Here is a 14,139-nt window from a genome sequence, read left to right as displayed (position 1 = left end):
GGGCCCATCTTGGTACACCCTGCACTTGGCCACAGTATGCCAGCAGCTGACATCTTGTTACACCAAGCCCATATAGTTCGGGCTGGGTGTAACAAGATGTCTGCTAATACTTACTGATGCCGAGTGCAGGGTGTACCAAGATGGGCGCTGCAGCATGGCATTTAAAAATACTTTCCTTGTGTCATTTATTGCTGCATTTCAGTGCCTGCCCAAGAGTGCCAGCCACTTGTCAGTGCCAGCCACCTGTCAGTGCCATCAGTGCCCATAAGTGCTGCCTATCAGTGCCATCTAACAGTGCCAGTCATCAGTGCTAGCCACCTATCAGTGCCCAAAACTGCCGCCTATCAGTGCCAGTCACCTGTCAGTGCCATCAGTGCCCATCAGTGCCACTTATCAGTGCCAGCCACCTGTCAGTGCCAGTGCCCATAGGTGCCACCTATCAGTGCTCATCAGTTAGTGCCATCTATCAGTCCCCATCAGTCAGTGCCCATCAGTCAAACTGTCACATGGCATTTAAAAAAAGTATCAGTAATCGGTACCGGTGAGTACATGAAAAAAAGTATTGGTACTTGTACTCGGTCCTAAAAAAGTGGTATCGGGACAACCCTACTCTGTATAGTAGAGAAGCACCTTCTGTTCAATATATGGGTCCATAGAAAGGTAAGTATACTATATACCTCTCTTATTTTACAGGTATCCTGATGAATATATTTGGATTCAGTGGTCAAAGGATCACTTTAATCACATAGATGCAAACTTTGCAGCCCATATGCTTTATATTTGACCCAAACAACTGTCCCGGGTCAACCCCCGGTGCCAACATCTGAAACCCATTTCTCCAAAGAGCTTTGCAGATGCTTAATGGCCAGCCCAGTACTGGCAAACCCACAACATATTTGTAAAATCATTGCAATAACTGTTATAAAATGTTGCCTTTAGCTTAATCTACATTAGGTAAAAAAATTATATACCGGTACATATTATATGTTAAGGTTTGAAATATAACCATAACTGTAGAGGAAAAAGGCTGCACTGATATCATAACATAGTCCTTCTGGTAGAATTGCCACTTTTGTCTATTATATTTGCTGTTATTCGCTTCCCAGATAGAAGCATCTTTTATGTGGTATCCTTAGTCATGCAATGGGCTAGACTTTCCTGCAGTACAGACTCATTGTTCCATGGAAAAATGTGTGAGTGTGTGGTTGTAAGTACCAGCCAGTGTCAGCTACTGCCGTGTCATAGGGATGTTTACACATTACATGGACAATGGTTGTATGCCTTCATAAATACACAGATATCTCATTGTAGAAACAAACACTAATTTGTTTGTATCAAACATCAATGTCAGTTAATGCTTTAAAATGACAAAATTGAAGATAAGGTGTAAAATCCCAATAAAAATGTAATGCTTAAAAAAAAAAAAAATTACAATATTGGAGATTGGAGAATAGGAGCATATACTGTGTGTGTGTGTGTGTATATATATATATATATATATATATATATATATATATATATACATACATATATATATATATATATATATATATATATATATACATATATATATATATATATATATATACATACATATATACATACATATATATATATATATATACATACATATATATCTATGTATGTATGTATATATATATATATATATATATATATATATATATATATATATATATATATATATATATATACAGCTTCTCTAACAACAAAATAGGCAAACTAGTTGATAAAGTAGCACTGACACGTCTTTCCAACACTTTTTACTCACGAGGCACTTAAGAATCTTGGAAAGTATAAAATGAAGTAGAAGTTGACGAACTAAAAGAGACAGTGATGGCAGTGACTGACCTACATATCTGCTAAATAGTAGGGCAATTTGTGCAACCACCGCACAAATATTTTGATAGCCTTTTTAGTAGCAATATAGCGGCCATTTAGCATCTTACAAAGACAATGCATACTTTGGTTTGATGTATGTGCAGGGTGTTGAAGTAATAGAGGTTGTTCACTTAGTACAGTGACTTTAGAAAAGTGTATGTATTCATTTTGCAATGTTAACAGTAGTAAATAAAATAAATATGTGTTCTCCTTGAATGCATAGTCATATGTGAGGGAAATAAAAAAAAAGACAGTGCAACCGGGAAAAGAGAAAATGGACGCAGGGTCAGCATGACTAAGGGAGGAACAGGTCTGTGAAGGGTTACAAAATAAGTAGTTAGTGGGGTAGGGGCGTAGCTTACCTGATTGGTGTATTAGGGGTCAGATGGTCAAGGTGGAGCCGCAAGGGTTTTTCTGGTGCAAGGGCTGATGGGTAATCACTCCAGAAAGTTCTGTTGATTGAAGAGTCCCTCCCTCCCACCCTGTATTCTGGTTTTAGGGGGTAGTCTGGGTGGGTGACGATTCTGATGTTTCATGTTTTTATACAATTTTTTTTTTATACTTTGTGCTTTTGTCGCAGCAGCTTGCAGGTCAGGGTGTCTTTGGGGGGGGTCAAGGATTAACCAGATTTTAGGAGAATTGTGGGCCAATCTAGGGTATGGTGCCCCCACCTGGTTGGTTGTTGGAGGTTCTCCCAGGAGCTAGGTCCCCTGGGGGAATGTCAAAATGTGGAAATCACAATGTCTTCGAGCTGGATGGGGCATGGCTGAGGACATGGTCGGTAATAATAATCAAAATGTTATTTAAGGACACCCAAAGACCCCCTCCTGGTGTTAAAATCATTTTGTTTGGTTATTTATTAATTTGTTAAATAAAAGGGCTGCTGTTAGAGCCGGTTCACACTGGGGCGACTCAGCCGCCTGACAAGTCGCGTCCCATTCTATTCAATAGAACCGTTCTAATAGGAGCAACGCAAGTCGCTCCGACTTAGAAAAAGGTTCTTGTACGACTTCGGGGGAGACTCGGGGCAACTCGCATTGACTTCTATACAGAAGTCATTTTGCAAGTCGCCTCTGAAGTCATCTTCAGGACGCCTTGCCGAGTCGCCCCCGAAGTCGTGCCGCCCCAGTGTGAACCGGCTCTGACCGTTTTAAACCCATGTCACGCAGTGTTGTGTTTTTATTATATGTTCAAGGACGTAAGTTGATGAATCTTATAGTCATGTGTATTTGAGTATTTAGTATATAATTGGTCGATTGAATGTATCACATCTTTATCTTATTAACAAACTTCACTTCACTAAGTGAACATTCTCAATTCAGACCAGAGGTAGGAATGGAAGTTTCAGCACTTGACCCATATGTATGTTGTGGCATGGTTACAATTTTTACCTGCAGTGAGGATACTGTACAAGCAGGGCTGGGTTTAGTGAGGAGGGACAGATCTCTGAAATGCTCATTGCATTTCCTTTGCGTCAAGGAAAATTACTCTGGACAATCCTTGGTAGTTGTAGTGCAGCATTGGAAATGTATTGACTGAATAATGGAAGTCTAGTTTGTAATACACAACACTTTTACATACCTGTCTCAAATTTTGCATTTTTCTGACAACTTTTTTCAGAAATACATCAGTTTTCACCACGAAATAGGAATTTACACGCAAGATATTTGTGTAATCCACATTAGGAACTTTTGTATCTTTCAGGTTGAAAAACAAAATAACAGTATTTGTCTGTGCAATGCATTCATGGTATGCATATGTATAAAAAGCATACTTCTTGTTTACTTTTAAAATATATTTTTTTACATATGCAATAAACTAACATTCCATTGTATACTGTGATGATATATATATATATATATATATATATATATATATATATATATATATATATATATATATATATATATGTGTGTGTGTGTGTGTGTTATTACTGTCCAGGACTCGGTGATATACCAAGAATACAAACAAAACGAAGATTGTTCGCTTTGCAGAGTGTTCATAATCAACAGTGGCTTTACTGCTAGACTTTGTAGCTGCATTGCAAAGCAAGGGTCTATTTTTATATTTATATTAGTATATGAGTGGGGGGACATAACTATTATACAGGATTTATATAGCGCCAACAATTTGAACAGCACTGTACAATATAAACATGATTTACTATAGTAAATAGGACTTATAGGTCTTACAGTTATTGCAAAGTCTAGTTTTTTTTTTCTCTAAAAATAAAAAACATGTTATACTTACCTGCCCTGTGTAGTTGGTTTTGCACAGAGCAGCCCCGGCTCCTCCTTTTCTCAGGTCCCTCTTCTGTGCTCCTGACCCCTCCCTCCTGTCGAGTGCCCCCACAGCAAGCAGCTTGTTATGGGGACACACAAGCCGAGTCACGGCTTCATGTGTCCATTCAGACACAGACCCCCAGTTTTGCCTGCCCCCTCTCTCTCCTGATTGGCTAAAGCCTCGTACACACGACCGAGTTTCTCGGCAAAAACCAGCAAGAAACTTGCTGGGAGATATTTTATTGCCGAGGAACCCGGTCGTGTGTACATTTTCGTCGAGGAAACTGTCGAGAAACTCGACGAGCCAAAAAGAGAGCAAGTTTTCTATTTCCTCGACGGGAATGGAGAAACTTGCCTTGTCGGGTTCCTCGACAGCCTAACAAGGAACTCGATGAGGAAAATTATGTGTTTCACCCGTCGAGTTCCTCGGTCGTGTGTACGAGGCTTAACTGACTTTGATTAACAGCAGCGGAAGCCAATGGCACCGCTGCCTTGTCTCAAGAATCAGGAGGAAAGTCCAGGATTGCAGAGGGACTCATGGACATCGCTGCATAGAGATGGGGCTCGGGTAAGTATTAGGGAGGCTGAGGGGGGCTGCTACACACAGAAGGTTTTTTATCCTAATGCATAGACTGCATTAAGATGAAAAACCTTCTGCCTTGACAACTACTTTAATGACCATGGTATTTATTCTCTCTAAGATGTTTATTATGTCTCCAAAGTTAGCATTTGTTTGTAGAGATGTTTACTTTAAAAGGTAATAAATTGATTATAATAAAAAGTGGCTTCAGGTATTTTATAGGATCTTAAGTTTGCATTGGTACAGTTTGTAAACCTAAATTATTAACAACATTTATAAATGTTATATTTAGTAACATAAACTGCAAAATGTATTTCCCATTTTAATGTCTAATTGTATATGGTATTATAGATTGTGGATTGTATCCTAATCTGCGTTTCTTTTACTTTTGTAGCCAAAACTGCTGGCAAAGGAGCTCCTTGACCTAGTGGCATCACACTTCAATCTAAAAGAGAAAGAATATTTTGGAATAGCATTCACAGATGAAACGTAAGTATACGTTGCAGAAATCTGAAACTGTTCTGGTTTTTGACATGTTACATCACATATCATATGAGAGAAATGAGTGTCACTGGGACAGCAAGGTACTGCCAGTGATCAAAAGCCTATCCAATATGACAATACTGCCCTTTCCCTCTTTATCAAAAATTACACTTTGACTTTCAATTATATGTGTACCACTCAATGTACACAGCTTATTTAAAGTGTTACTAAACCCACAACCGTAAAGTCAGTCTGTTTATGCAGTAAAGCATGCTTGTTATATTCACTGTGGAACCTAAGGGGTAATCCTGCGCATTGTGTAAAAATGCTGTTTATTCCTCTCTTCTCTGATCCAACACTTCTTCCACAGTCCTCAATCCATCTCCTGATGGAACACGACATTGGGGACACTCTGCACATGCTCAGTTTGGTGTGTACTGCTAGAGTTTTTTTTTCTTGGGAGGGTGCATGTGATCAGCACAGGGCCAATCAGCATTGTCCAGACAGAGGATCAGGAGTCATGCAGCCTCATAGGTCAGTCAGAGGAGAATGAAGACGCCTCCTACAAACTGTAACCAAAGACTGATAGAAGTCACAAGACTGTGATATACTGCTGATGAAAAAAGGTATTTTGCAGTTTATATATACTAAAATAATTGCATCTTCATGTTCTGTGTACTGTGGAAGACCAGATATAGTGGATGCAGGGTCCTAGGTTTAGGAACACTTTAACATTTGAAAGTGAAAAATATTTATTTTAATGTGACACTGATGTAGACATGTATTGGTTGTTAGATAAAGCATCTCTAAGCCCAAAAACAAATTTCTATTTATTGTAGCTCACCAATCCTTAGATGTTGTGGCTGCATTCCTTTTCTGTTTTTCTGGGGTTTTTTTTCCTTTTATCTCCCAAAAGGATCCAGCCAGTAACACACTTCCTCTCTTAGGGTGTTCCCTCTATCTATGGAGGAGCAACCGCAACACCCTTGGACAGCAGCACTGTCTGGAGAGGGTAGTGTAAGACGAATTAGTAAATTTAGAGGGACTACATTTATGACCAACATATTAAACCCTAACGCCAGCTAACACTTTTTAAGCAGTTACAGAAAAGTTTTTTTCTTGTGTGATAAAAAAGTTTAAATATTTTTCAAAAAGTTGATATCAGCATTAAATGGAGTTTCTGAACCCTCTTACTTCTACTTTTGCTGCACAGCTTGATCTATAAAGAAATCTGGAAAATATTAGCAGAACCAACAAGTTTAAAAACTAAGTTAGAGGGGGATTCAGACGACTGCTTTAATAATGCTAGTGACAGGCTGCATCATATAGTTTATGTAATTTTTGATTTTGCATTTAATACCACTTCAATGCCTAGCACCATCCTTGAATGCATTTATAGCTGTATTTCTTTTGGAGTAAGTCACTGCCAGCTGTGCGCATTTTGATACTCTAAATTTTCCCCTATTTTCTTTAAAAAAATACTCTAAAGCCCTGTACACATGCTCGGTTTTCTCGGCGGTAAAAAGCCTGCTGAGAAAACCGAGGGAAAAGCTGACAACCCGGCAGAAAAACTTCCGTGAAGCTTTGGCCAGGAATCCCGGCCATGTGTATGCTCTATCGGCACTGCCTCGCAGTCTTTCCCATAGGTATGTAGTAGATCTGGCGGGAAAAAAACGCCGGCAATCCCGACGGGAAATTAGAGAGCAGGTTCTCTATCTTCCCGACAGGATTCCTGGCTGTTTTCCTAACGGGAAAACTGCGAGGAAGCATACACACATCCAGTTTTCCCGGCCAAAAGCTCTCCTGGCAGTTTTCCTGCTGGGAAAACCGTTCACTGTTCACCCCAGTCTCAGTTCTTTTGCAGACTAAAACCATCTTTCCTTTGAAATTGCCCCATATTTTGCTCTATCCATCTTGCTCTCAGTGTTGACCAGTTTCTCACTCTCTTCTAATAAAAAGCACCCTCACAACTTGTCTCTGCCACCACCATGCTCTACAATGAAGATGGTGTTCTCATGACGATGAGTAGTGTTGGATTCCTGCCACATGTATGAGTTATTGATTGCTGAGGATAACAATGTTTATGATAATGTTTTCGTAATCAGCAGAAACATAATCTTTCTGCTCAGCAGAATATAGGAATCATCAATGCTTATTTGATTGTTCTATATCCTAGATGCAATGTTTGTTTTTTCAGACCACTTTTGATATCTTTACATTGCCCAATTAGTCATACCGAAAGTATTTCCAGTGTATTTGCTACTTCTTGCTAAGTGGGCAACATAAACAGCACCACTGGATACATTTCTTGCAATTTCCCATTTATATGTAGTGGTACCTTGTAGGTGCTGCTGATAATTGTGGTTTGTCTGTCACCCTGCCCAGCCCTGCATTCACTTTTAGTTGGTTTTGGGACAACTATGTACACTCCCTATACATACCCCTTCAGCTTCCTTCTGCTCAAACTTGCTTGAAGCTCATCACTCCTCACTCCACGAGCACATCACTTGCTGCAGACTGTTACTCCTAGTCTCCTCAAGCACATCACATGGTTCCCCAGCTAGCCTTATTTTTTGGTTAGGTCTGACACTGACTCCAGCAGGTCTCAGCAAATTCCCTTTGCAAGGGTGTAGCAGAAAGGTCCTTGTGCTACAGTAGCTGCCCTAACAATGGCTACTGATCCCAGTTAGCCCTCTTCAGGCCCTGCCAGCCCTCTTGGCTGCAGCTGCCTCTTTCCACTGCCCCGTTCACCACAGTCCACTCTTCTGGTTCTGCTCCTATCTCAGACTGCAAGCTCCCAGTCCTCTCAGGCGTGCCTCCCCAGTCCTCCCGACTGTGCCTCATTCACCAGCCCCCTTGGCTATGACCAGCTGTCCTCCCTGGTGTCTCTCTCCCGCTGTCCTCTCCTTGATCCCTCTTATGCTTCCAGTCCAGGACCTCTTTATGTGTTCCTAAAAGTGGTCCTGACTGCATTCGAGCCCAGGCCCAAGGGGCCCTCAGTGGCCCCGACAGCCTCGGCACACTCTCACTCCAACTCTCCAACCCGACAACTCCTCTCCAGCTGGGCTGGCTCTGGGTATCCAGATTGGTGATTGGTCAGGGCTCCTCAACACCCCACGTGGTTCCACCTCCCCTCCCACCTCTCTTTCCAGAAAGCACTAGAAGTTTCTTGTAAGAGATGGGAGGTCCTGATTACACCACCTGTGAGTCACCCAGCCCTACGCTGAGCCACTCCAAGCGCAAAATGAAAACAAACAGTCCTAACAATCAACCAGACCTGAATAAATTTACCTATCCTCTGTAGCATACTACTAGAGGGTGCTACATATATAAATATAAACATAAACTAAAATCTCCACTTTGGAGCTTGTTCATTTCTCTTTAATATAGATCTATATACCTACTGCTGAACAAAATATTGGTGCAAATACCAAGTCTACTGTTGTGATGTCTGAGAATTAGAAATCATCTTTTTGAACAAATTTATGTGCAAACACAATGGAGTTGATTTACTAAAGGCAAATAGGCTGTTTACTTTGCAAGAGAATTTTCACTTAATTTTCGGAATGTGATGAAAATGACCTTATCAAGTAATTAGGCAAATAATATCCAATCAAGTGCAAAAACAAAGAGTAGTATTTGTGCTTGCACATGATTGGATGATGGAAATTAGCAGAGCATCTCCTTAAAGCGGGAGTTCACCCATTTGTTAAATTTTTTTTTTCTCCCCTTAGATTCCTGCTCGTTCGGTCTAGGGGAATAGGCTATTTGTATTAAAATATGAGCAGTACTTACCCGTTTTCGAGCTGCATCTTCTTCCGTCGCTTCCGGGTATGGGTCTTCGGGAGCGGGCGTTCCTTCTTGATTGACAGTCTTCCGAGAGGCTTCCGACGGTCGCATCCATCGCGTCACTCGTAGCCGAAAGAAGCCGAACGTCAGTGCAGCTCTATACTGCGCCTGCGCACCGACGTTCGGCTTCTTTCGGAAAATCGTGACGCGATGGATGCGACCGTCGGAAGCCTCTCGGAAGACTGTCAATCAAGAAGGAACGCCCATTCCCGCAGCCCATACCCGGAAGCGACGGAGAGGATGCATCTCGTAAACGGGTAAGTACTGCACATATTTTAAAACAAATAGCCGATTCCCCTAGAGAAAACGAGCAGGAATCTAAGGGGAAAAAGTGCCCTCTAAGGGTGAACCCCCGCTTTAATCTATATAGCATATGTACACAATGTATACAATGTGCGTGTGTATATGTAAATATATATATATATTAGTGTAAATATTGCTGGCCCAGAAGATATATAGAAATGAAGGGGTTAACTTACCAAAGTCAAAAATAAGCTGTTCTTTGCGAAAGTGGATTTTCTGTTAGATAATTAAATGAGGTAATGCTCTGCTGACTTTCATCATTCAATCGTGTGCAAAGAAAAGTGATGTTTTCTTTTTATTCCTCTTGCATGTGATTTTCTATTATTTGCAAAGTAAAATTTCACCATGCTTGCAATGCTAAGGGAAAATTTCCTGCAAAGTGAAAATTCCCTTGCAAAGCTATAACGCCTTTGGTGAATCAACACCAATGCTTCAAAGAGATTGTTTTGTAAAAAGCCTAATTATATTAAGGCATGCATTTTTGTAAACATACCATAATTGTGTGCCACGTTTCACACTTTACAATAATAATAACATGTCCAGTCGGACCTGCAGTTAATTACTGTATGTGATTTCCTACAATGCAATGTCCTTTCCTCTCCTGTTTGTTGTTTACGCTAGAAGGCAAAAATTATTCAAATCAATAGATTCATTTTATCCCTAGGTTAGTGGGCTAGAACTCTATTAAATCATGTGGTATATGCCCTCTATACCAGTCAGCTGTGATGTAATGCTGGACACTTCTCAGAAATGTAAATTGCATTTGATAGTATCTGTAATCTTTAAATGTGTCCTCTATGTAGAGTCACTTTCACTGCAGACAGGGCTGATTTTAGACAAGATGAGATACAGGGCAGAGTTTGAGGATGGCTACATGATTACAAAGTAACAGAGAAGCATATAAGTCAATTAGAGTACATAAATCAAGCTAACTATTCAAATCCATAATTTGATTGTGACAGTTCTTGCCCATATATCATGGCCATGGTTAGGTTCAGACAACAAACAAGCCCATTTATTAGTGTCCCTCTCACCTCATTGAAGTAGGTTTCTTCATCTCAACTGCTCTCTCAAGGGCCCAGTATGGACTTCACCTTCACAATACAACTGATGGCCAACCTGATGACATTTAGGTCAGTTAGTAAGAATCTACCACATGCAGACCCCAAGTGGGTTGAGATCGTAGGGAAATGCCCCCTTTGACCTCACGAGGCACACGTTTGAAACAGACATGTTTCTTGTATGAAATCATTACACCTTCTACAAGCTCACCTATATACAAATTTACATTTCTTTCTAATTATTTCCATACATTGATCTAGTCCCTGTAAGGCAACATCACCAATTATGAATATGTGGATAAATCAAAATGTTTAAGAATAAAGGCTGACTTTTTCTGGGAAAGTGGTGCTTCCTGTCTGAAGAGAATTTAGGACAAATGGTTAATATACTGCTGTCAGCAAAGCAATCCTATATATATATATATATATTGTACATTATATTGTAACAATAAGATGCAATAATTGTTCCCGTGAGATTGAATCATGGCTATTTTTTCCTGGCTGCTGTTTCTTGGACTAAAATATATTTTGGCTTAAACCACAAAGGGCACTATTGTGTTATGATCCATAGCAGCTAATTGATTAGTCATTTCCAGAGGTTCAACCGGTCTTAGACAAATACAAATGTAATTTTTGTCTATTCACTTTAGATTACTCACATTGGTAAAAATATACAATTTTATGAAGAAAGTGCAACCTCTGATGTAATAATATTCTTAGGCACTGGCTGGCAGGATTGTGGAGGGTGTGTATGTGTCACCTAGGTTTCTCATGTACACATGTACTCCAGAGTTTGTGTCTGATATGAGAAAAAAATATGTATTTTTCTCAAAATGTTATTAGTTCTTGCCCTGGGTTCTGGAGCCCATAGGCTTTGTAGAGCTTCGCATGGTAAAAGCTTACATTCCGAGGTCCACATTTTACTTAGTCTCAGCCATCTACAGGCCTTTTTATAAGTGTCCTGATTAGTGCTCAGGGTTCTCTCTTACTCTCCCTACTGTTAGAGTCTGCTGCTATGGGAAAAGGCTGAGCGCTGACAGAAGCGGAAAAGGTACAAGAGCCTTTCTTTTGAGAAACCCATTACAAGATGCCATGTTTGTCATAAATTAACCTAAGTTTAGTTAGTAGGTAGGATGAGCAGATATATGGTTTATGTTATGCTATGGCCTCGCTGTACAAAGCTGTTCTGCATTGAAACCATGTTTGTTTGCTAATTGGTGAATAAAATTACAGTAAAATTACAGTTTTCAACCTGCTTGGACTGTTCATGGTTGTCCCTGTGCATGGTTTATCACTGCCCATAGCAGTTGAGCCTGCCCCCCTTACAGTATGTTATTGGTATTGGCCACTGGCAAACTGCTCACAGTAATCATCCATGCCATGTGATTTCAGTTTTTCAGTAATAATATTCCTTCTCCTGTTCTGTTTTAATGGTATAGAAATGAAATCCTGTTGTTATTGTATTTTTCAGGGGCCATTTGAACTGGTTACAGCTGGACCGCAGAGTACTTGAACATGACTTCCCCAAAAAGTCTGGTCCAGTTGTTCTGTATTTCTGTGTAAGGTGAGTTGTTCTCCTGTGTCTTCTTATATATATATTTTTTCAATTATTTTACAGCATGATCCCTGTATTTTACAGTATGTGTAACTTATATTGTGAAAGAAAACATAAAAAAGAAAGCAAAGGCAAATTGTTGACATTTAAAGCAAGGAATACGTTATTTTCATTGTACGGGCACATTTTTGATGTCTCTTAGGACGAGGTGTTATCGCTGACTGCTAACATTTTTGTAACAATTTAATTTGAGTCTGTCCCAATAGAAAGCCTTTGAGCAAGATACAATAAAGAAGGCAAGTTTCTAAATCTTTAACCATTTGTTAGGATAGATGGTGTTTAAATCTACACCAAACAGCCATAATTTTATGACCACCTAATATTGAGTAGGTCCCACTTTTGCCTCCAAAACAGGCCCCTTTGCCTCCAAAACAGCCCTGATTCATCTAGGCATGAATGCCACTACACCTCTAAAGTTATGCTGTGGTATCTGGTATCTCCAAGCCATCAGTAGCAGATCCTTTAAGTCCTGTTGCAATGGATCAGACTTGTTTTTCCAGCACATCCCACAAATGTTCAATTGAATTGAGATCTGAAGAATCGAGGCCAAGTTAAAACCTCAAACTCATTGTTGTGTTCCTCAAACCATTCGTGAACTATTTTTGCAGTGTGAAGGGTGCATTATCCTGCTAAAACAGGCCACTGCCATCAGGGAATTCCATTTGCATGATGGGGTGTACTTGGTCAGAAACATTGTTTAAGTAGTAGGTATGTGTCAAAATTTACATCCACATGAATGGCAGGACACAAGGTTTCCCAGCAGAACATTGCCCAAACTATCACTATGCCTCTGTCAGCTTGCCTTCTTTCCATACTGCATCCTGGTACCATCTCTTCCCCAGGTAAGCGACACCCACACACCTGGCCATCCACATGATGTATAAGAAAGTGTGGTTCATCAGATCAGGTCGCTTTCTTCCATTGCTCTGTGGTGTATTTTTCTGATGCTCACGTGCCCATTTTAGGCTCTTTTGGCTGTGGACACGGGTCAGCATGGGCACCCTGATTCTTCTGTAGCTACGCAGCCCCATACAGAACAAAATTGGATGCCCATTATTTTATTTCAACACATCAACCTCAGGGACAAGTTTAATTTTTTTCTAATATATTACAACAAGTTTCAAATGCCATTGCCCTGCATATTCCTGGTGATTTAAAGCACTTTTGCTTTTCAGGTGCTTTTTAGGCATTTTGCAAGCTTTGAGCAAGAGTTTTTGCATGTGTATAAAGTTTAAGGCAATAGTATCCTGGGCTGGGCAAGGGGAGGAGAGCAGTTCTAGAGCAGTTCTAGTGAAGGAGAAGAGTTCTTCGGGTGCGTATGGCTCCCATTAGTCTATGGGGCAAAAACACCTAAGCTAAAAAAATGCTCAAGTGTGATTGAGTCTTAGTTATGCTACGTGAATTGGGGTATGTAGCATTTATAAAGTAGGTGTTATCCAAACATATATTAATATTTACATCTTGCCATACTGGATTTAACTACTTTTCATAATTTTACAGCGGCAGGTTGGCTCCCCTGTGCGAGAGCCCGTAGCTATATGTTGGCTCTCGCGCAGGCCACTAGGGGCGCGTTTGGTCACATATTTGTATTTAAGCATTGTATTTTAGGTAGTGTTGACCTAGTTTAGTTTTTTGATCACTGTAGTGCAAATACAGGTGCGCATAGAGTGGCAGCTGGGTTCTTTAGAATCATTGAGGATTATTTGGACTTATTTCATTCTAGCATGGGTGGTACATAAAGTATTCTTTGAGGCCGTGTACACACGGGCAAACATGTACGATGAAACCGGTCCGCCGGACCGTTTTCACCGTACATGTCTGCCCGGGGATTTCTGTACGATGGCTGTACTAACCATCGTACAGAAATCCGCGCGTAAACAATACGCGGGGCGTGTCCGCGGTGTCGCCGCGACGATGACGCGGTGTCGCCGCGACAATGACGCGGCGACGTGGGCGGGCCTGCCAGTTAAATGCTTCCACGCATGCGTCAAAGTCATTCGACGCATGCAAGGGATGGCGGGCGCTCGGACATGTACGGTAGGTCTGTACAGACGACCGAACATGTCC

General features: G+C 40.6%; 1 protein-coding gene across 5 annotated transcripts in view; it reads left to right on the top strand.

The window, feature by feature from the left end:
• The window catches only part of FRMD4A (FERM domain containing 4A), a 562,831-nt gene that overhangs the window by 359,650 nt on the left and 189,042 nt on the right, over positions 1–14,139 (top strand). For all 5 annotated transcript variants that reach the window (XM_040343418.1, XM_040343417.1, XM_040343415.1 and 2 more), the window contains exons 3-4: positions 5,156–5,250; positions 11,929–12,021. In XM_040343418.1, coding sequence (XP_040199352.1) covers positions 5,156–5,250; positions 11,929–12,021 — 188 coding nt within the window. The remainder of the gene's footprint in view (positions 1–5,155; positions 5,251–11,928; positions 12,022–14,139) is intronic.

This window comes from Rana temporaria, chromosome 3 (assembly GCF_905171775.1).
Source record: "Rana temporaria chromosome 3, aRanTem1.1, whole genome shotgun sequence".
Lineage (NCBI taxonomy): Eukaryota > Metazoa > Chordata > Amphibia > Anura > Ranidae > Rana > Rana temporaria.
Note: the sequence above shows the minus strand (reverse complement) of the source record. Positions and strands in the feature narration are given on the sequence as shown.